General features: G+C 51.6%; 9 protein-coding genes across 9 annotated transcripts; 5 read left to right on the forward strand and 4 right to left on the reverse strand.

The window, feature by feature from the left end:
• The first annotated feature begins 343 nt into the window (after positions 1 to 343).
• HD553DRAFT_315684 (uncharacterized protein) lies at positions 344 to 1,051 on the forward strand. Its single transcript, XM_046180524.1, has one exon. It carries the CDS (start codon positions 392 to 394, stop codon positions 716 to 718), a length of 327 nt encoding a protein of 108 aa, XP_046034772.1. The 5' UTR covers positions 344 to 391; the 3' UTR covers positions 719 to 1,051.
• Positions 1,037 to 3,029, reverse strand: HD553DRAFT_287248 (mitochondria import inner membrane translocase TIM44 subunit). The gene is made up of 4 exons (XM_046178279.1): positions 2,554 to 3,029; positions 1,758 to 2,450; positions 1,582 to 1,671; positions 1,037 to 1,515 (listed from the first exon to the last, which is right to left on the reverse strand). Exons 1-4 carry the CDS (start codon positions 2,917 to 2,919, stop codon positions 1,282 to 1,284), a joined length of 1,383 nt encoding a protein of 460 aa, XP_046034773.1. The 5' UTR covers positions 2,920 to 3,029; the 3' UTR covers positions 1,037 to 1,281.
• A 352-nt stretch (positions 3,030 to 3,381) lies between these two features.
• HD553DRAFT_315688 (ribosomal protein S30) lies at positions 3,382 to 4,631 on the forward strand. The gene is made up of 3 exons (XM_046180525.1): positions 3,382 to 3,578; positions 3,933 to 4,026; positions 4,494 to 4,631. The coding sequence occupies exons 1-3, from the start codon at positions 3,503 to 3,505 to the stop codon at positions 4,522 to 4,524; spliced, it is 201 nt and encodes a 66-aa protein (XP_046034774.1). The 5' UTR covers positions 3,382 to 3,502; the 3' UTR covers positions 4,525 to 4,631.
• On the reverse strand, positions 4,548 to 6,947 carry HD553DRAFT_315708 (uncharacterized protein). The gene is made up of 13 exons (XM_046180526.1): positions 6,491 to 6,947; positions 6,397 to 6,412; positions 6,254 to 6,324; positions 6,075 to 6,118; positions 5,890 to 5,965; positions 5,703 to 5,787; positions 5,534 to 5,602; positions 5,400 to 5,447; positions 5,299 to 5,313; positions 5,130 to 5,219; positions 5,034 to 5,044; positions 4,892 to 4,963; positions 4,548 to 4,815 (listed from the first exon to the last, which is right to left on the reverse strand). Exons 1-13 carry the CDS (start codon positions 6,552 to 6,554, stop codon positions 4,805 to 4,807), a joined length of 672 nt encoding a protein of 223 aa, XP_046034775.1. The 5' UTR covers positions 6,555 to 6,947; the 3' UTR covers positions 4,548 to 4,804.
• Positions 6,948 to 8,469: 1,522 nt separating this feature from the next.
• Positions 8,470 to 10,836, reverse strand: HD553DRAFT_83655 (uncharacterized protein). Its single transcript, XM_046184531.1, has 9 exons — positions 10,286 to 10,836; positions 10,059 to 10,228; positions 9,883 to 9,984; positions 9,754 to 9,821; positions 9,635 to 9,688; positions 9,357 to 9,578; positions 9,232 to 9,298; positions 8,760 to 9,165; positions 8,470 to 8,669 (listed from the first exon to the last, which is right to left on the reverse strand). Exons 1-9 carry the CDS (start codon positions 10,642 to 10,644, stop codon positions 8,651 to 8,653), a joined length of 1,467 nt encoding a protein of 488 aa, XP_046034776.1. The 5' UTR covers positions 10,645 to 10,836; the 3' UTR covers positions 8,470 to 8,650.
• Positions 10,837 to 13,666, reverse strand: HD553DRAFT_83649 (uncharacterized protein). Its single transcript, XM_046184530.1, has 9 exons — positions 13,144 to 13,666; positions 12,734 to 13,036; positions 12,466 to 12,663; positions 12,368 to 12,393; positions 12,279 to 12,304; positions 11,749 to 12,215; positions 11,489 to 11,686; positions 11,183 to 11,415; positions 10,837 to 11,119 (listed from the first exon to the last, which is right to left on the reverse strand). The coding sequence occupies exons 1-9, from the start codon at positions 13,463 to 13,465 to the stop codon at positions 11,030 to 11,032; spliced, it is 1,863 nt and encodes a 620-aa protein (XP_046034777.1). The 5' UTR covers positions 13,466 to 13,666; the 3' UTR covers positions 10,837 to 11,029.
• Positions 13,667 to 15,285: 1,619 nt separating this feature from the next.
• Positions 15,286 to 16,426, forward strand: HD553DRAFT_344242 (uncharacterized protein; the record flags this gene model as incomplete). The annotated part of the gene is made up of 3 exons (XM_046182965.1): positions 15,286 to 15,518; positions 15,602 to 16,165; positions 16,231 to 16,426. The coding sequence occupies 3 exons, from the start codon at positions 15,286 to 15,288 to the stop codon at positions 16,424 to 16,426; spliced, it is 993 nt and encodes a 330-aa protein (XP_046034778.1).
• A 674-nt stretch (positions 16,427 to 17,100) lies between these two features.
• On the forward strand, positions 17,101 to 17,973 carry HD553DRAFT_344243 (uncharacterized protein; the record flags this gene model as incomplete). The annotated part of the gene is made up of 3 exons (XM_046182966.1): positions 17,101 to 17,178; positions 17,256 to 17,812; positions 17,886 to 17,973. 3 exons carry the CDS (start codon positions 17,101 to 17,103, stop codon positions 17,971 to 17,973), a joined length of 723 nt encoding a protein of 240 aa, XP_046034779.1.
• Positions 17,974 to 18,529: 556 nt separating this feature from the next.
• Positions 18,530 to 19,653, forward strand: HD553DRAFT_359328 (uncharacterized protein; the record flags this gene model as incomplete). The annotated part of the gene is made up of 3 exons (XM_046183934.1): positions 18,530 to 18,641; positions 18,725 to 19,262; positions 19,540 to 19,653. The coding sequence occupies exons 1-3, from the start codon at positions 18,559 to 18,561 to the stop codon at positions 19,651 to 19,653; spliced, it is 735 nt and encodes a 244-aa protein (XP_046034780.1). The 5' UTR covers positions 18,530 to 18,558.
• Between the last annotated feature and the right edge of the window lie 46 nt (positions 19,654 to 19,699).

Genomic DNA, 19,699 nt, shown 5'->3' on the forward strand with positions numbered 1-19,699 from the left:
TTAGCAGTCCAGTTCTGATACACGTACGCGGATACCCTCGACCTACCTCGTGATGTTTCGAGTGTTTCCCATGCTCTGCCCAGGCCAAGAATGTTTTGTCGAGTTGAACCATTACGTGACTCACCGAAACCTACGCCGAGCTTCCTATCTATATCCCTTCCAGACTGACCCGAAGGCGTTTAGACGTGTGTCTCTTATCTCCGGCGGACCTAAGATTTGGTGAGGGCGATTGAGCTACATTAGCGTTGATCAGCATGATCAGAGATACTTCAATAAATATATAAGTGTGGCATCAGATCAACAGCTGCGAATGATTCGACGGTGCGCAAACCAGATTCCCTGAACAAAAGACATAACCAGCGAATCAGGACTGTCAGCCATCCACATCGCCATGCCAGCCAAACGAGCACAAGCGCCCATGGATCTAGGAGACATTCTACTCTACATCGCAGGTACGTCGCGCAACAGCCTCATCGTCGGTAAAAAAACAGAACATGCAAGCGCTGATCTCTTCCTGCCTTCCTTCGATCAACCTTGTGCTCGACTTGTAGCCATCTTCGTCCCCCCACTACCCATCATCGCCAAACACGGCTGCTCCGCACAGATCCCCCTGAACATCCTGTTGTGCATTCTCGGTTGGATCCCAGGAGTGATCCATGCGTGGGTGGTCATCTCCAGAAACCCAGCTCGGCCGGAATTGTACCCACCCGCCTACTGAGCTGATCTAGAGTTGGTCATGAGGCAAGAAGTAAGCCAGGCCAGAGTTTGACACTTCGCCTTGTGATAGGTGCAACAGCTCATGCGCGATATAGATTGCAGATCACCGGACTCGCCTCTAAGACACGATTCTAGCAGGCCTTCGAGGTCTCCGGCCACCCTTCGATATTGCCTGCTCCTGTGATTGAACTTTGTACCGGATAGCAAAGTTGAGCTGTAACAAACTCGGATATCCTATTCTCTTGACGATACATATTATGCTCGGACCCTGGTTCTCGTTGACCAGCATCCCGGTTTGTTGATGAAGAACCTTATGTGATCATGATGCGAATTGTGTTTGTGTAGTCATCGTAAAAGAGCGCAACAAGGCCGCTCCGTAATACAGGTTGCGATGTGGGGTAGGAATACGCGATCCACACGCCTCTCGTGATTTCGAACCCCGTTGTGCTGGTGGCGGGGTCCCAACGTATGTGCGTACAACTATAAAAGCGGGCTGACCTCTCCTCATCGCCCGTGATTCGGTCCATTGTGACCATCCTTCACTTCTTCCCTGGTACCTTATCCTCAAGCACCACCTCTTCGTGCCATCTCCATGACCTTCCACCCGCCCGTCTCGGTGTTATCCAGCTCGCTCTCTTCCAGCGTCAACACGGCCGCATAGACGACCGACTCGACCCCGTCCGGACGACCGACGACGACCTTGCCGTCCTTGGCGGATCGGAAGAGGAGGATCTCTTGCGTGGCAAACGTGACGAGGAAGACGGGAACGTCGTTCTCGAGGATCTTGCCGGTGGAAATCTGGTGCGCGATCGGTGCAGGTCAATATGGGGCAAAGGTGTCGAAATACGAAACGGGCGGGCTCACATCTACGCTACGGATATCCAGGACTCGGCTGTCCGATACGAGGCCCTGCTTCAAGTACTGTTCCATCGTTGCCCACAACATGTTGTATGTCTGGGTAAACGCAAGTTGTTTCCACAATTCCCCTGTCAGCTCCCTCTCCTCCTGCTTGACACACCTCCAACCGAACCCGAACTCACAGCCTCCCCACACCACATCTTCAAGCTCTCCTTGTCCGCATTTAAATACGCATCCACCACCTCGGGGACGATATACTCCCTCAACTCCCGCTGGAACGCCTCCATCTGGAAATCCGGATCCAACGCCCTGATCATCCTGATCACCCTCGCCGTCTCGTTCTCTTCAAACCATCCTCCTACGGTCGATGTCACGCTCCGCAGGGTGGACACGACGGGGTTCTCGGACTCGTAATACTGTTCCTGCCAACGTTGGTACGCTTCACTGCGTTTCAGGCGTTGAGACCAGGTGTCCTCGGGTTCTTGTGTGGAGGAGAGGACCAAAGCCTCTCCAGCTTCCGGGTTGGCTTCCACCCGTTTCCTCTTGCCGCTCAACCCCGCCTTCTTGAGCCTCTCTTCCCGTCGTTTCCTCCTGACCTCCCTGTCCTCGTACCCTCCGTACCTCGAACTCTCCTCGAAGGCTTCTACCACGCTCTCGCTCAAAGCCTTGTAGGCAGCCGTGTTCCTCACGGGGGCCGTGGCGGTAGTGACACCCTGAGAGATCGCAGCGGACGTCTTGGTGAGTTGACGCATGAACTCGGAATCTTCCACTTGTTGTAATGCGTCGGAGACACCGTCAGAGATTCGGAGACCTTGTCGTTTCATCTCTTCAGCGGCGGCTCGGAGTTTGGGGTTTTCCTTGATCGAGGCGACGATCTGCGCGTCGAAGCAAAGTCAGAATCAAGCGTCGAGAGTTGACAGCTCAACGTCAGCATGTATCCCAAAATATAAAACAGGTCAAGATAACGCCGAGACTCACCCTCGACCTCTCATAAGCCTCCCTAGCCTTTTTCATGGCCTCGCTATCCGCAAACTTGTCCACATCTCCCTGAAGCTTCTTGACATCTTCCTGCAACTCTCGGTTCTTCTGAATCTCCTCTTTGAGCGTCTGAACGAAGACCTTGAACGGGGATTGAGGTGGGAGGTTGGATCGTTCGTTCTGATGGCGAGGAGAGGTGTGGAAGGAGGCGGTAGAGGAGAGGAAGGGGGAAGGTTGTGTTGATGACGACGACGTCCAGTTGGGAGCGAGTGATGTTCGGACGGAGATCGGATGGGAGGGGAGGACAACCGGTCGGATAGGGTTGCGGCGGAGGTGCAGGAGTTGATGGATAGGTCGAGATCGCATGATTTTAGATGCTTGCTATGCTAAAGATTCTATAAGGAGAATGATCAGAGGAATAGCTGTTGAGCAAGCAAGGATCGATCTTGTCGTGGTTTGCATGGTTTGGGACCATGTTCCAACTTTTGCCCGACACCAGAGGTCCCCATTTGCGTTTGCTCGATCATTCTCTCCCGGCGCGAGTGTGGATGCCGAGAGAGTGACGGCATCGCTTGAGGGTCGACCTCCTTAAAAATAACACCCAGATGAGATGACGCGTGAGAACGAGCGAGAGAGTGAGCCAGGTCCAGGCTGCCCACTCTACCTCTAAGATGCGCGCTTCTAATTGACACATTGCGCTTCGGACTTTACTTTCCGCGAATTACACGCACGCCTCCCCCTCTCACCGCCCCCTCGCAACGACCTCATCTCGTGCCCAAGTCATGCGATCGACCCAAATACACCTGCCTTTGCTCTGGCTCTTCACGACAACAACGCATCAATAACGTCTAGTACGCTCGCTTTCGACTTATACACTTCGTCAGATCCAACTCGGCCGCTTATCCGTTCTCTGGGCTTTGTTTTCTGTCACTCCGTCTAGTTCGTCAAGATGGGTAAGGTTCACGGATCCCTCGCTCGTGCCGGAAAGGTCAAGTCGCAAACTCCCAAGGTGGAGAAGCAAGAGAGTGCGTATCATGGATGTTTGCCGCTGGATCGTCGGAAGAGATGGGAGGGACTGGAGGAGAGAGGCGCCGGTTAGGGGAAGGATTGGAAGGCTGATCTGGGCTCTCCTCTCTTTCTATTTGCTCTTTTCGCTGGCTACTACCAATCTGAACGGCTTCCCTTCGACCATGTTACTTTCGCATAATTTGACGATCTTCGAATAATAAACTGGAATCTACCTCGAACCATCAATGAACCGATGATGACGAACAAACCGGACCTACAACTTATCAATACCGTCTACAATTCAATCATTCTCTGGGTCACCCTACCAACCACTCGAAACCTGTCACTGCTATGACCACTTGCGATGATAGAGCCCAAGCGACCTAAGGGTCGAGCGAAGAAGAGGGTTCAGTACGTCAGGCGATTCGTCAACGTCACCACCGCCCCCGGTGGAAAGAGGAAGATGTGAGTGTCCCTTTCCTCCTTTTTTTCTGTCTCGCTTCTTGTTTCCTTGGAGGGACCACCATCATCCAATCAACCCACACTCGCGTGTTCGAGATCGAACAAGCCGATTTCGATCGGCCCAACTACGTACCGGATATTCCGCGCAACATTCGCAAACGCAAACAAGCACATAATCTCAAAGGGGGTGGCCCGTCGTGCCAATGATGATACCGATTACTTTAGCATAGTTCATACTTACCCTGCCTTTGGGCGGGAATGGTGACGAACCAATATCTTTCAAATGTCTTTCGCTCCTATCTGAACGACCTCGACACCCACCCACTTTTGCGTGTTGTGTTATCCCCCTCAACATCCCCCTCGCGGATCAAACTGGAACAAGTTTGTTTGTCGCAACAGAAGGCTGATTCGAATGACTTTGCTTTGCTCTTTCTCTCGTCGACCTCGCTCTCGTGTTCGTGGGATAATAGGAACCAGCAGCCCGCCGGAAAGTCTGGTTAAACGTCAACACGGATCGTGCGAGACGGAAATTGGGCATTTTTGGGGTGGATGGATTGGATTTGGGTCTTTGTATTTGCTACGGATATACATTGCCCGTCTACTTCAAACTTTGGTCGTGTGGGGTGCGGCACGTTGTGCTGCAGGCCGGGAAGTCTCATCGGCCGAGTCTGTGTCCTGTGAGCGATGGATCAGAAAGCGTGCATTTAGGTAATAGTACAACTACAGACGATTGATAATACAACGGGGTGTTACGAGTCTAAAAGAGCTTTCGGATGATCCATCAACAAGTGCCTGTTGCGACACAAGGAAAGAATACCATCGCATAAGCTAGATTTTGAGTCTCAAGCTTTGTCTCGAGATTGCTTACCGAGCTCGAGCAGGAGGAGGTTGGAAGCGTTGAAATTGTACTTTTTCTTCAAGAGCTGTCGAGCGTATCCATCTGAGCCAGAAGAACCGTGAACTCGTCAGCGATATTTCTAACGTGCACTCAAGGTGTGTGGAAAGCTTACCGTTATACAGCCTGTGTGTAAACCGCATCGACACAGAAGAATGCTTCAAGTCAGCTGACGTTCGCTTGTAAGAGTCGGCCAGTGTCAAGGGCTCACCCGTTAAAGTAGACTTTGCCCAGCAGAGCGTCTGCTTTTCGGTACCCCTCGATCCCACCGTCGAAGAAACCTAGTCGACGTTTCTCAAAGCTGTGTGCGGGCAAGGCGATGCGTCAGACCACGAGACGGCGGTTGACCGTGCTGGAAGAGGTATCGCGGTAGGGCTTACAATTGCTGTTCCATACTGTCGTAATAGAGACGAAAGGGTAACAAAGATCATTCAGCGAACGTCGTCGGTCTTCTATGCGATGAAGATAGCGGACGACCTACATTCTCACAGCACGAGGGTGCATCTCCCCTAATTCGTCCACATACAGCCTGTTTTCGAATGAGATCAGCTTGACGACCCCATGCCCATTCCGAATCGTTGACCTGCGGAAGGAAGAGGAACGAGGGAGACTCACGGTGAAGCGAAGAAATCGAAGATGGCGAACAAGACGTCTTCGCAGGTGATTCCCATCCTGTTCCTCACCCTGTCGTAGCCACAGTCAACACACAGCACGTCCCCATCAATCGGCTCTAGTCAGTTAAGAGATTGGAAGAAAGAAAACGATCGGACACAGAATAACTTACCGGACACACCAACCCGTCTCGACATGCCCCAAATTCAACTCCTCGACGATCGGAGAAGTAGCCGGTTGACCCCTTTCCTTGATCCCTGCGCATGACAAACGTCATCATGTGATGACTCGTCAGTACTGCTTACAACTTCGGCAAGGGAGGTATCTAGGGAAAGAGGAAGGGATAGCAGCGGGCTCACACTCGGTCTCGGTATCATCGTAATCCACCCAAATAGCTGCGAACTGCGGGTGTTCGGTAATGTTATAGGCGAGGTACTATTCCGGACAACGAATTCGATTGATCAGATATCACGTTTGCATCGAGAGAGGTTTCCTGATATGGAACGGGAGAAGGGAAAGGAGGGGAAAGCGAGGCGGGACTGACTTTGGCGTATGGTTTCTTGTCCCATCCTTGCAAGTTCAATAGAGCTGCGATACGATACGTCACGAATGGGTTGCACGAAACGAAAATGTGGTATACTGTCAGCCTACAGCCCATCCTTTACGGTTTTTGGAATTGGAGGGAGATGGTATGCTTGAATGGTCGGACGAAGGAACGCTTACGGTGGATGATTAGCGGATCTTGCAGCTGAGCCGCTTGCAGGTAAGAGAGCACTGGTCCGTATCCCGGCCGTCTACATATCGATCATACAGTCCGTGTCAGTACGGAGCGAATCTACAGCGACCGAACGATGTGTGATGCTTACGAGGGCTTGAAAGGACCTATATATCATCCGAATCGATGAGCAGTACTGTGAGTGGTATTCAGTGCAGATGACTGTACGAGTCCGAGCTGCTTACCGATGATAATCGCTGGATCTCGGTAGCCGTCATGACCGTGGATGATAACAGGATTTGAGGACATTCTGGTGGGTGGGAGCCCGAGTTTGACTCGTTATCGAATTAGGTTGGTGGCAATGAACAACACGATTGAGTTAAGCCGTTCCTTCGCTGGTGGTATCGAAGGTAGGGGAATGTGTAGCTTGATGAGTGATAGGTATGGGTGTCTGTTTGTCGTCCTTTACGATACACTGAACGATGTATCAGAGTTGCGCCGAGGCTGAGGGTGTCAGATTATATTCAGGACGAGGAGGTGTAGGTATCGATCGTCGCTGTCGTCATTTCGAGGGAGATATACGCAATCCGAGGGCGAGCGATCACGCACGCACGTTTCCTTATCTCTAAAAAGCGAGAAGGGAGAATCTCCTTTTGCAGCAGATCAGATCGTCAAAGTTCCTTTGATCCTCTTTTCAGCTCCTTGCGCATAGATTCGGTGGTTGTGCTTTGTTTATATCTGTTGTTTGTTGTGATCGTCCTTTGATGCGAAGAGAACATTCCTTTCAAAGGAAAGCCATCGACCCATCGACCTCCTTTCGATCCCGCGTGCGCGTACTCCGCGTTTCAGATTGTTGAGCCATACCCCGAACACGACCCCCGGGATTAAATCGGCCCGGATACCCGATTGCAAAACCTTCTTCCAGCTTTCACAGGAGGTGGTGACGCGCTCTTTGAGAGGAGCACAAAGTGCCTTTGAGACGTCGGAAGACCCTGGAATCAGTTCTTACCAACTCCGATATGAATAGCACGTACGAGAATAAATGTCCGGGGATGGGAATCTCGTTCCACATGTCTTGCGTCTGAAAGGACTCAGCAGATTGCTCGAAACGACGGGCGAGCGTGCGATTTTCCGATGTCTGTCGGTCTATCGACTCAGTTCCAGACGACGACCTGATGGCAGGCCCCGTCAATCAATATGCTCATCGGCGATGGAGGAATGGCTTTCAATGAAGACATGCGCAGTAAAGACCGTAGCAGTCATGAAAGCCGAAACCGCAAGAAGTGCCCACCTTACCAAGCTTAAAGCGAGGGCATTCGTAGCCGCCGTCATCCTTATGACCGAAAGCGAATCTGCATCCTGTGCATATTTTCGAAGCTGTCTTACAACAAGTCGGACGGTGGCCTGTTCAGATACATATACGTAGAAGCGTCGCTCACGCCGACCTTGCCACGAATGGCACCCTGAGTGTCTCGGTGCACATTTGTATAGTGTAACTGTAGCATCGAATGAAGACCACAGCGTTCTTTTTGTGCTCCGCGGTAACCATCCTATGAAGCAAAGCGGGCGGTGTTACGGATTTGAAAATCAATTATTTCATCTTCCTTTGTGCGAGACCTTTGCGGAGGATGTGTTGTGGTGCGAAAACCGATAAAGCACGGCCTTGTCTCCCTATCGAATCGATGGATAATTCTCGGAAGTATATGAAACTGTAGTCTTTCCATGGCTCATTCGTACATCGTATAGTCTCGAATCATCGATATCACGGGCGAGCCGGTTTATTATCTTTACGGAATATCTTTTCCTGTCCTTGATCATATCCCTTCACCAGGCTTATTTGAATCGAACCTTGTCCGTGGGCTACCAGCATCAGGCGCTGAAAGCCTGCTGACCCTCTGGCGCCATCTCGGGAAGGCCGACGTTCTCGCTCGCCTCACGTCGATCCGCCCAATACTGTGGGCAGCTCTTCCTCGCCCAAGCGTTACTGACAGTATTGTGTGCTCCGCCCGATCCGCAGTACCGGTTGTGGTCGCACGGAGGCATCCTTTCCCAAGAGACCCATTTGTACTTCGTCAAATCCCGGTTAGCAAACTCGGTCTGCCAGGTAGAGTTGACCAGAGGGTATTGGCCGGTGTAAACAGCGTCAGCGCTGAGAACGATGCTCTCCGCCTCGGGACTCGTGTACGGCGTGATCGGCCCAGGGGTATCGAGTCGAGCGGGTAGGACGGTGACCGGGATAACACCATAGTGGGTGCGGCGGTATCCCCTCGCCTTCGGCCGTCTGGGTCGGTACTCTCCTGCCCATGCATCGTCGTCGGTCAAGTCGGATACGGGTGTGGTCGAAGATCCAGCCGACTCTTCTTCACAGGAGAATTGGGTGAAGAGTTGCACTCTAATCAGGTTGTTCAGATCGAAAAAGGTCGACTGGAAGGTGGGCGTGGCGTTCAGAAAGCTGAGGTCCAGATCTTCAATGAGCTTCACGAGCACGACAGCCGTCTCAAAGAAGCGACTCACACGGCAAGGTCTAGATCTAGCGGAAGATGCCAGGAGTCCCTCTCGAGCTTCTTTCCACCGGACTTCTCACGGCCATGCGCCATGCGCCACATCGAACGCCTCATCATGAAACTTTCCTCCTCGCTTTCATCCTCTGCATGCCTCTCCGGATCTGGCCCGCAGATCTGATCCATAGGTTGTTGCCGACGCACTAGGCCACGGCCATTAGGCAGGCTGAATCGTGTAAGCTCGCCGTACTCAGAGATAGATGAGCAACTGTCTGCAACCGCCTGTTGAGATCCGTTTCGAGCGTATCCCATTGCCCAAGTATCATTTCGGCAAGAAGCCAATTCAAGCTTGACGTATACCGGATATTCAGTGCCGTTTCCAACCTTGTCGATGGTGACTTGTACAGGATACGCAGTATCTTTGCATACGGTACACGTCATTTAGCGGGCCCGAACGCACCGTAAGCCAGCCGAAGGTGACTCACTCGAAACCAATTGTCCTTGATTAGGGATAGACAGGCTGACAGTGAAGTTGGCGTCGCTGCCTTCATCCTATTCAACGAGCCATCAGTCTCAAGCACCAACGGATCGACGTACAGCTTGAACTTACACAAGCGGGAAGCCATGGCCCAATATCATAATGGTCAGGTGCCCCAGCCGGTTTCAAGTTGTCTGGTCGAGCCAATGTCACTTCCTTCTGCAAGTCAGAGGAAGCGGTCTGTGCATGACCACCTGGCAAGAAGCCGCTCTGACCAGCAATGACGTCTATAATGTCTCCATCTGCCTTTGTCAGACTGAAGTAATACTCAAACATCCCTTCCACCTCGGATACCTAAAGGAGACGGGACGATAAGATCGCTTATCCAGTCGATTGCCTATCCCACTCACATCGTCGTCGCCGAAGCTGTATGAAATCACGCCATCTCCGAATTGGGGAGGGTACTGTTGATACAGCAGTCTATGCCATTAGAAAGCGCGATTTGTGTCTACACGGAGTCTCTACTCACGTTGGTCAGAGGTACATGGACGTTAAATTGTCGCACTGCGTAGAAGTCGAAATCATTCACGGTCGATGCTGCGGGTTGCTCATTTGCAGTCAGTAGAAGTTGGTGATTCTCGTAGCACCTTTAACGTACTATTTTCGGAGCCGTCATGCAGCTGGAGTTCCAGTTTGTAGTCGAATATGTCCCTTTCGACAGCACGAATGATCCAGAGATTCTTGTCTTTGCGCTTTTCCTCTGTGGAACGAGATGGCATGGCAAGCCTTAGCCCGTTGGCCCCAAGAGTTATTGCACTGCGCAGTACAACTTACCGTACTCCTCCATGAGCTTATGATATGGGTCTTCCGCCCCCTTAGTGCTATGCCAGCCTCCCTCCAGTATAGGGGCGAGACCAGGTTCGTCTTCCGAGTTTTGGTCCGCGCCTCGTACGATGAATGATTCGTTCCATACAGGACGCTCGGGCAAGGTCACGTTGCTAGCCCTGATGGCGACATCTAATCAGAGAACCGAGCATAGAAATCACGCTCCTTGGACTCACGCGAATTTCAGAATGGCTCGCTCTTTGAGACGTAAACCGACTTCCCATTTAACGATCTGGTTGCATTCAGTCCCGTTGAGGTACAATCGAGCATCGGCCGGAGTGGAGAGACCTGGGTAGAGATCAGGCGCCCTGACCCATCCTGCGGGATAACAGTCGAACGTTTTCTCGCTACTTGATGCATGTCGACGAGCAGAGACTGTTGTGGCGATGCCCGACAAGAGAACCGCGAAGGGGATGAGCATCTTCTGCGTCAGACTCTCGATATCGCAGGTAATTTGATGATGAGACTTCGATAGCAAGGGAAAGGGGCATCCCGTCCCCCACTCTCGGTATATATGGGAAATGGAGCCTGGCATGGCCTAGCAGCCGAATCACAGGCACGACATAGCCGAGGTGGCTGCAGCCAGCGCCACGCGGGTGAAACCTTGTTCTTGGCTTGGCGTCTTCCCGAACGAGCAGAAATTGACCGAGCCCGAGGTTCGAAAGCGGTCACGATGAAGTACGCAGGCTGCCTCGCTTGAACAACAATAGCGGAACATGCCGAATAGATCGATCACGCTCGACTACGATCGCTTAGATACGTCGCCGAGGCTGCGTGATATATGCGGTGAGCGCCTTGAGTATGATGTCGTCAAACGTAACATCGTCTTCGAAACAGCGCGGACAACAGCGCGAATAGACCAGTCCGCGCTGTATGCAACACTGCCCCCCTCGGTTCGATACTTTTCGAATGAGGTAGTTTCAGATCTGCTCCATCGCCCAGGATACAGTCCGAGTCGTGAATTTGCTTCCTGCGTTGGCTGGGACCCGGATCGTAGCGATACCCATTGCCTGTGATTCCCAGAACCCTGCTACTCAGCCGTGGAGTCTTTTGATTCTTGCCGTATCACTCACTTTCAGTTGATCCACCTCTACAGGGACTTTCCCGCTCTCCAGATGAACGACATGACTGACCAGTCTCGCTGGCTCGTATTCTCGCTTCAATCTGCCTGAGATCGTTACGGCCGAGATAGAGGTTTCTCTTGAAGTCTTCTTGGCCCGGTTGGCTCCATTCAGTGTGCGGACGATCGTATCCACATAGTCGATAGCAGTATAACCATCGGTTTCTCGATCGTTGTTCGAGTTGACTATGCGTAAACACAGATGACCTTGATCGCTCGCTAAACATCCGGCGGCCTACCTGATCCGAGAAGCACTTACGCAAGAGGACCTTGGCTTTCAGCGTCTTTGACTTCGCTATTGCCGATGCAACTCCCTTGAGGGCCAGACAGGGTACGATACTGGTCCACAAGCTTCCGCAGCTATATACGAGCATGTCGTTGTGAGCGAGGTGTTGAAGCATCTCGGCATTCGGATCGGGCTTGATCTCTTGCCCATAGTCCGATATGTAGAACACGCCTGAAATGCAAGTGGATCGTCAAATTTAGCGAGGTGACCGATACACCGACTGTCTTACTTACGTTCTATCCTCGATGGCAACGGCACTTCCTCGATCCCCTTTGTGTATAGCGAGTTCCGATCGACCGGCCCGTCATCGCTACCATGCTCGGGTATCGTCCTTTCCCTCTTGAACAAGAGTTGCTTAGACTTCTTACTCCTAAGCCTGACCTCTCCCGCAGCCATGGCCACACTCAAAGGGGACTCTCTCCAAGGCGAGCCTTGTCTCTCGATTGGCCTCGGAGTAGAGGCTCCAGACCGTTGACCCGACGTGAGGGAATCAACTGAGGACGAATACTGCAGTAAATCGTCCTTTCCGGGTTCCAATTCAGACTCTGACGTCGAGGTGTCCTCTTCCGACGACGAATCGCCGGTAGCAAAGGACATGGAGTCTTTTCGCCGTCTGTGCTTATTACGGTTGAATGGGGAGCTGGTCTGCGACTCCGGCAGTATCTTGCTTGGTGGAGGAGCGGGATGGGAGATCTCGCATCTACAGCCAAATGAAGGTAAGTTGCCTGTCTTCTTCAAGCACGGGCTAACGCCTTCAACTCACTGTCCGGTGATCAAAAAGCCATTCTCCTGTGAATGAATGAGGGAGGGTGAGCAGAAGACCGAAAGGCTCAATCGAGACGCGATACATACCAAGCGAGCAGCAATCGTGATCCTCTCTGCATCGATACCGATGTCAACCATCAGTCTCAATGCGAAGATACTCACGCTGTACCTTTCTTTGCACTCACGATTGGTCAAGATCACGGGCAAGACGGCCCCTGAGTGTTGCGAATCCGAGACTGCTCGGAAAATGAAGATGGCCCCCGGCAGACCCCCTAGCATGTCCCTCGCTGCAGCAAGGAATGCGTTTCCCACCGAACAATTGCGAAATGAAAAATGTTTATGGGCTCGTTTGAGGATGAGGGTGTTGAAGTGGACGAGGAACGCTAAGCAAATCGACCGGGCGGGTTCAGCTTGACTTCGATAACGAGAAATCTAGATGCAGAGCCGACTCACAACGAATACATTCTCGCCTGTCACTGGGCACATTCTTCCATAACGGGCTCTTCCCCTCGACCAGATCCGCCCACATCTCCCTCGCCTGCCTTTCCGTACAATCCTTCGGGAACCGATGTGCGAACAGATCGTGGACCGCCTGTGTCGTTTGAGCATTCTTTGATGATTCGCCGTTGGGACTCGGAGAGAGTGGATCGTTGGTCGAGGTATTGATGAGTCGGATGAGCCGGGAACGGATATCTCCTATAGCAGGTCCTCCTAGCACTCGAAGGATCTCTGAGCTGCTTCCTCCATCATCACTGACTGAACTAGCACGATTACGACGCATTACATCAATCAGTCAGACGTTATCAAATTGCATCTATGTCGCTCTGCGAGTGACTGCTCTATGACAGCGAACACCGACTCACCTGGCAAGACGAAGGCACAGTTCTCGCCGAACGCGTGTACGAAATCGTTCGCGGCCGTTCCCCCTGAGATGACCACATACGACCTCTTTCTCTTCTCCTCCTCTTTTCCGTCCATGTAGCCCGTCCGAAGTCGACCAGCGATATCCAAGGGGCTGTCGACAGCTAAGGGGCTCTCGACGGGGTCGTCTAAAGAGATCTGATCCATCTGGCTGGGGAGGGTGAACCCCGTAGAGTCTTCTCCTTTCCTCTCCTCGGCTAGTTGTGCTCGGGTGTTGAAGCTGTACCTGTGCATGTTCTGGAGAGACTTGCTAATGTCGTCCATGATGAGATGGTTCGTGCTTCGCAATCGAGGAGATGCTGGTGGTTAAGGGTCGTCGATCGTCGAGACCGTTTCCTGGCTTCCTGTTTCGCTGAAGAGCTCTCCAGCTTCCCTCGCGAGAGTCTGGCCCAGCTACTCGATTACCTTGTTCGATCCCTATGTTCGGAGCGGCACTCTAGGCTCTTATTACAGCCTTCAGGCTATTGCGTACGGGTATCCAGGTATAACGTCTTCCCAAGGTAGATACGGTACGGCGGCTCGGCGGCTTCAGCACGACCACTCTGGGTCAGGGACGACTTCGGTCCGGCATTTACGTAACGGGTCAGCCATCGACCAGATCTGGCGGCATAGATTGGGTTGAGATGAGGTGAGAGAGTCCGATCTGTTATGTCGGATATGGTATAGAATAGTCGATGTAAGTAGGCATTCGGAGAATTCCCTCATTCAGCTGTAATCTCGTACTGTCGAGCCGAATCATCCCCCTTTCATGCATTCGCTGTGTCACTTGCGCTTTCGGCTGCGAGCGAGGTTCTAGAGTTCTATCTTGTGCCTTTGTCAAAGACAATTACGGCCTATGGCGAGGAATCAATCGGCCATATGGCTCAAAACTAGTAGTTATACCCATTCGCAATGCTTTGGCTGATTGTGCTGACATGGTCCAGGCATCGAATTGCGTCATCGAGATGAGGATGATGATGGCAGATCAGATCAGTTCAAATGGCTCATCAGGCGCGTCCAGGGTCACGTGCTCGACTATCGACGACGGGCTTGACCGGCAAGTCACTCAGCCAACTTGCATCATAGCCATAGCATCATACATCATGCAATCATCAACTTTCATCGTCAAAGTTACGACCACACTTCGTCAGCCTTTCAGCCTGTGCGACCTGCGCAAAGGTCTTGGATCATAGTAGTAACATCGTCCAGTATACCTATCTTGAACGCCCACCGGCTTATCTTGACTGTGTCTCCAGCTGCAAGTGTCTTAACGAGCTTTCATCAATGCGATCGTGCGAAATCCAGCTGACAACCTGGCATTGGATACATTCAGATACCTATAAACACGCAGAGTCACCCCTTATACCGATTCGATAGCCTACCAGTGGCCAGTGGCAGTCGCATCCTATCTGGCTAGGGGTGAAAGGATTTCAAGAATCACGCTCGCACTTCTTTCCCTGAATCACGCTCGCACTTCTTTCCCTGATTCTCGTGAACATTTTCCAGGCGTATCGTAATCTCACTTCCTTTCCGTCTGGGCTTTTGGGCGATCGAAGGACGAGGTCAGTCTTGAAGGGTTTGCTGCGAGACTAATACCGGGTTACACCTCTGTGCTGACACACATGTTCATTCGTAGATCAGTTGCCAGTTTTTGCTGGGAGACAGTTGGTACCCAGCAGTCATCGAGCGATAGTCTTTTGTTCAACACAGTAAGCCGACGTTTCTTACGATCGTTATCCGTAATGGGGAAGGACACTTCGTGCGAGAATCCGTGCGGCTGACTGATGATGACCTTATGACTGAACTTTTCAGTTTACTTGTCCCGCCGGAGTCGTTCGCAAGAAATATCGTCCCTCATCCCAAGCAATCTCTCGGCCTTCGGCTGATAGGCAAAGTGCGGTCCGATCGAAATCTCTCAAGACCGGCCAGGGAAGGCGACGGAAGATTACTGACTTGCAACACAAGGCCGTCCGACATCTATTGGACTGAGTCAACAATTTGATTATCGTGGGTATTCTTGATCGATTACCATCACAGTCACGGCCACCGCCCATCAATGCGGGCTGACGTTGACGATCTCCCAGCTGTCTCCCGAACCCGATCTGATGAGTGCCAACGGAACACCCGAGGATCCTGTTGAAGTCACAAGGAACTCATCCGACGAATCCGAAGACGATCCTGACAAGACTCTGACCAACGTCTCCATGCTCAGGTCTGGAAAGTCCCGAACTGCTCAGCCCGGAGCTAGTCAGTCACGCAAAACCGATCGGTCGAACGACATTGTGGTAGAGTGTTATGACGGACACATCACGGTTGCTCGAGAGCTGCTTGAGAAGAGGTATGTGGATTTGTGATTTAACACCAAGTCATGCTCCGTCAGTGATCGATGTGGCACGGTCACTGATACGATTGATGGCATAGTCCTGTTTGGAAAGACGCACTAGATATCGCTTCTCTACCCAGAGAAACAGCCGATTCTGACGCGGAACCTGCTTCGAAGAAAAGAAAGATCGACGAGTCGAACAACTTCAAGCTTTCCGAATCCCTCGAAGTCATGAGAATCATTCTGGGTCTTCTTTCGGAGGATCAGGCCAAGGTCAACAAAGCCACCAAACCCGATTGGTCCTGGCGCCCCCTCAGGACGTCTCCTCAAAGCGCGATGGAGGTTATTCCTCTTATGGACAAGTACGATATTCCAAACATCTACCAACGTTTTGTGGAAAAGTTATGGATGATTGCGTGCCAAAACAAGGAGCAAGCTCTGATCGTATTCATGGTCGCGTATCAAGATCGAAACGTTCCCCTTGCTCGACACGCCATGCGACACTTCAAGGACATGTGTCACCCTATCCGTTTCAGTCACGACTTCGTCTCGAATCAACTCTATGGAGGCGTCTGGTGGTTCCTGATCCGAGCACTGTATGATCATCGGGAAGAGCCCGTAGACTGGGCCAACGTCGCAGACAAGGTTGTCTATCCTGCTGAGTAAGGACGAGTTCTGTCATTACAAGTCTGGTAGATTGCGCTAACGAGTTGCATGTGATGCGTAGCTGGAAACACCCCAAGAACAAGCTGGCCGAAGAGATGGCGTTGGGTCCCATGGAGATCACCGAACATCCTCTGCCGATCGAGCAACAGCCTCAGCCGTCGACTCAGGGGAGTCCAGCCCAGGAACCGACTCAACAATCTGAATCGTCTTCGACCGCACGCGCGCCCGTATATCAGCCCCACTGCTCTCATCAATGATGGACGCGACGTGAGATTGCCGCAGCATCGGTGGAATTTCCAATCTGTATCCCTCGTCTTCTGCAGAATCGACGTAGTGTGTAACCATACGTTCCCCGACATGACCGTTCATCAGTGTGTAATTTAGCCGGGTTGCCGAGCTACCTTGTATTCCGAACGGGCCAGACCGGGCTTTTGCTCTCCATGAGCACTTGCTATTCGTTTCATCTATCGAACGATAAAGATAGAACAGCGAGATCGTCACTGATGACCTCATGGTCTGAACGATCTAGTCATGACAACTCTCATACGTAACCTTACGTAAGCCATGATCGCCGCACCCAAAGGATGCCCGATTAGCGATCAGTTCGCCGTGTTGTTACCTACCTGACCGATCTCATCAAATACTCTTCTACATCTATCAGATATCCTTTACTGCATCACATGAAGTCAAATCGACAGTTAAACCACTTCGACCTCATCCCCGATACATTGCTAGACTATAACAAACACTGCACGTCTGTCGACGCCGCTTGATCGCCCATTCCCTGCTCGCATACCTCGCCAAATCGCTAGAGGCGATCAAGAACCCAATTTTTCCTCATTCGCTTTACTACAATCAGATACCACGGTATGTCTTTCGACTTGGATCGGAATCGCATTCTGACCGCTTTGTATCTTCTCAAAGACTCGCGATGACGCTTATCTCGAAGGAAGTCGATGAGGATCTCGATCTCATCAAAGTTACCGCTAAATATGGGGGAAGCATGAAGGTTCCTCGGCGATTGTTGATGATGAGGTGGATACTGGGACTTGTCTGACTGAGATTCACTAACTGACCGGCTGTCAGCTGTGTAGCTCTGTTTGGCGCGACGCCCTCGATATTGGCGACTTGCCAAAGCTCAGAGACAACCTGGAGCCGATGGAGAAGAAAAGGAAACTCGACCGAGACTTCCCCATTATCAATTTTGTCCTTCCGATATTGAAAATCGTATTCAAGCTTCTCGACAGCAATGTCGAGCCGCAAGATTACGAACCTGGATCTTTCGCAGAGTGGCCGGTGACACACCCCATACACACCTACAGAGCCGTCATCGAAGCTTCGGACATGTACGATCTTCCGGAAATCGTACCTCGTTTCTTCGAAATGCTTTGGCAGCTAGCTTCCCGCAATAAACAATCGGCATTCTTCGTTTTCGTTGTCGCATGCGACTGCAAAGACGCTGCCCTAGCTCGATTTGCCATCCAGAACTTCAAAGATCTCACCCACCCAGTCTACTTCTCAAGGAACATTGCTCGGCAGCTGGAAATCGGTGGGTGGCGAGTATTGTTAAGAGCGGTCCACGGACTCGCTGCTGGGAGGATTGACTGGCAAGCGGTTGCAAAGGCTGCAGAATTCCCCGAAGAGTGAGAAGTTTAAACCATCCGTTCAAAAACATAGCTCTACGCTGACTGTGCCCCAATATATTTGAGCATTAAGTTGGAAACAGTCCAGCAAAGTCTGGGATACCCTCGGACTGGCCATCGAGGTCGAGGAAGAACCCATCCTCTCCGCTCCCTCTGACTGAGATGATATACATTATGTCAGTCGTCGTCCGACCATCGTTCAGATGCGTGCTAATAGACAATGACCTGAACCGGTTTCAGTGAATGCCCTCTAGACAAGCCATCAGGGGTGGCGGTGTCCCATCATTTTCATCCGCCCCCCCCCCCCCCCCCCCCCCGCCATAACTCTCATACCTGTCTTTACTCGATAAAACTTTCCGTGACATCTCCTTTGAATCTCCGTTGCATCACTGGACTATAAAGCTAGCGTCCGACCTGTCTTTGTAGTATCAAGCGCTGTTGCGCCATTAGAATGTTCATGTCATGTCCCCTTTTCCCGTTAAAGACGGACGTTTTTGGGACTCAGACCTCGTGAAAGTTTATCGCAGGCGATAGCGCCTGAAAATCACGTAGTCCTATCGACAGGCTGTTCCGGTTAGGTGACACCGGGTGAGTCATCCTAGCAGATTACATATATATATGCGCTTGACTATCATTGGTCTCGGAGAGCACGAGGCAAGAAGCTGGTCTCAATCCGGCCTGGACCTCGATAAATTATCATTATCGGGTGTCACATCGATAACAACCCTGCTTGTTTCTCTTCGACCATGACTTCCGACGAGGACGTTTTGGAAGTGATTGCCGAGAACGGCGACATCGTGCGCGTGAAGCGAAAACTATTGATGATCAGGTAAGAAAGGAAGGTGCTCAGCTCAATAGCTCATCAGTTCAACACAGCGGAAAAACTGATGTTGAATGAATATATCGGATCAGCCCGGTCTTCAGAGACGCTTTCGAAATGGACTCGTTATCGAAGAATGCCCAGACATCCGAGGTATCCAAGTCCGCCGATGGCAGAATCAAAATCGAAGGAAGCACAGCTGCTATCCGATGGCTTTTTGGACTCCTTGATGGCTCAAGTCCGGGGGATCTTGGGGTTCCAACCGATGAAATCACAAGCACGCCACCTATCACACCATGCATGGACGCTATGAGTTTAGCGGACAAGTTCGACATTCCGTGCTTCAGAAACCTTATGACAGAAGCAGTCTTGCGGCTCACCGAATATGGCACATATCAAGCGTTAACGGCATACTCGTTGGCTTACAATCTTGGTGATCAGACACTGGCGAGATTGGCAGTGTCAAAAATTACCGATTTCTGTCCACCCCATAAATGGCGGCTGGATATCGTCGAAGCGATCGGGCTCAGGCCGTGGTGGAGTCTGATCGATGCTTACAACGACTTGGGCGACTCGGCAAAGGACGACGAGTGGATGAAGCAGGTCGCGAAGAAACTTGACATCAAACCAGTGAGCCCCGCCTCAGCCAAATCGTAACTCGACGTACTGCTAAACAGACTTCTTCCCTCGAACCAGTAATCGTATAATCCCTGGGTAAACGGCCTCCGACCGTCTCATCAGCCGCTCCGTGAAAATTACGCTGAGGGTTACTTTTACACCGAATCGGAAAGTTACCAGGTGGCTATTCGTCACGCCGGAAACCGATGACACAGGCTAGGAATTCAGGCTTTGGTTTCAGAGGATGTAGACTGTCAGCGTCGATGGACGTATATGATACTATGTACAGTACTACGCTCTTCCTGAGGCTTCTAATCCCCCTGCCAGTCACGCCCTACATGACATAACATCGGTACCTTATGTGAAAGAGGTTTGCCTGTATCAGCGCGAGTTGAAGCTCTAGGGCTACTTGACCGTGCTTGTTCTCTCGGAATCTTCTTTCGATGAGT

The sequence above is a fragment of the Filobasidium floriforme genome, assembly GCF_021052385.1.
Source record: "Filobasidium floriforme strain CBS 6241 chromosome Unknown HD553scaffold_18, whole genome shotgun sequence".
NCBI classification, from domain to species: Eukaryota; Fungi; Basidiomycota; class Tremellomycetes; order Filobasidiales; family Filobasidiaceae; genus Filobasidium; species Filobasidium floriforme.

Coding starts and splice junctions, on each gene's coding strand:
- HD553DRAFT_315688 (XM_046180525.1), top strand. CDS start 3,503: ATGGGTAAGGTTCACGGATCCCTCGCTCGTGCCGGAAAGGTCAAGTCG. Junction 3,579..3,932: donor CAAGGTGGAGAAGCAAGAGA/GTGCGTATCATG, acceptor TTGCGATGATAG/AGCCCAAGCGACCTAAGGGT. Junction 4,027..4,493: donor CCCGGTGGAAAGAGGAAGAT/GTGAGTGTCCCT, acceptor GTGGGATAATAG/GAACCAGCAGCCCGCCGGAA.
- HD553DRAFT_83655 (XM_046184531.1), bottom strand. CDS start 10,644: ATGCCAGGCTCCATTTCCCATATATACCGAGAGTGGGGGACGGGATGC. Junction 9,299..9,356: donor GGCCATGGCTTCCCGCTTGT/GTAAGTTCAAGC, acceptor CTCGTTGAATAG/GATGAAGGCAGCGACGCCAA. Junction 9,166..9,231: donor TCAAGGACAATTGGTTTCGA/GTGAGTCACCTT, acceptor CCGTATGCAAAG/ATACTGCGTATCCTGTACAA.
- HD553DRAFT_315684 (XM_046180524.1), top strand. CDS start 392: ATGCCAGCCAAACGAGCACAAGCGCCCATGGATCTAGGAGACATTCTA.
- HD553DRAFT_287248 (XM_046178279.1), bottom strand. CDS start 2,919: ATGCGATCTCGACCTATCCATCAACTCCTGCACCTCCGCCGCAACCCT. Junction 2,451..2,553: donor AGGCTTATGAGAGGTCGAGG/GTGAGTCTCGGC, acceptor TTCGACGCGCAG/ATCGTCGCCTCGATCAAGGA. Junction 1,516..1,581: donor TGGATATCCGTAGCGTAGAT/GTGAGCCCGCCC, acceptor ATCGCGCACCAG/ATTTCCACCGGCAAGATCCT.
- HD553DRAFT_315708 (XM_046180526.1), bottom strand. CDS start 6,554: ATGTCCTCAAATCCTGTTATCATCCACGGTCATGACGGCTACCGAGAT. Junction 6,119..6,253: donor AGATCCGCTAATCATCCACC/GTAAGCGTTCCT, acceptor ATCGTATCGCAG/CTCTATTGAACTTGCAAGGA. Junction 5,603..5,702: donor GAGACGGGTTGGTGTGTCCG/GTAAGTTATTCT, acceptor TGGCTACGACAG/GGTGAGGAACAGGATGGGAA.
- HD553DRAFT_83649 (XM_046184530.1), bottom strand. CDS start 13,465: ATGGACGACATTAGCAAGTCTCTCCAGAACATGCACAGGTACAGCTTC. Junction 12,305..12,367: donor TCACGATTGCTGCTCGCTTG/GTATGTATCGCG, acceptor ATTCATTCACAG/GAGAATGGCTTTTTGATCAC. Junction 11,687..11,748: donor GTTGCCATCGAGGATAGAAC/GTAAGTAAGACA, acceptor CTTGCATTTCAG/GCGTGTTCTACATATCGGAC.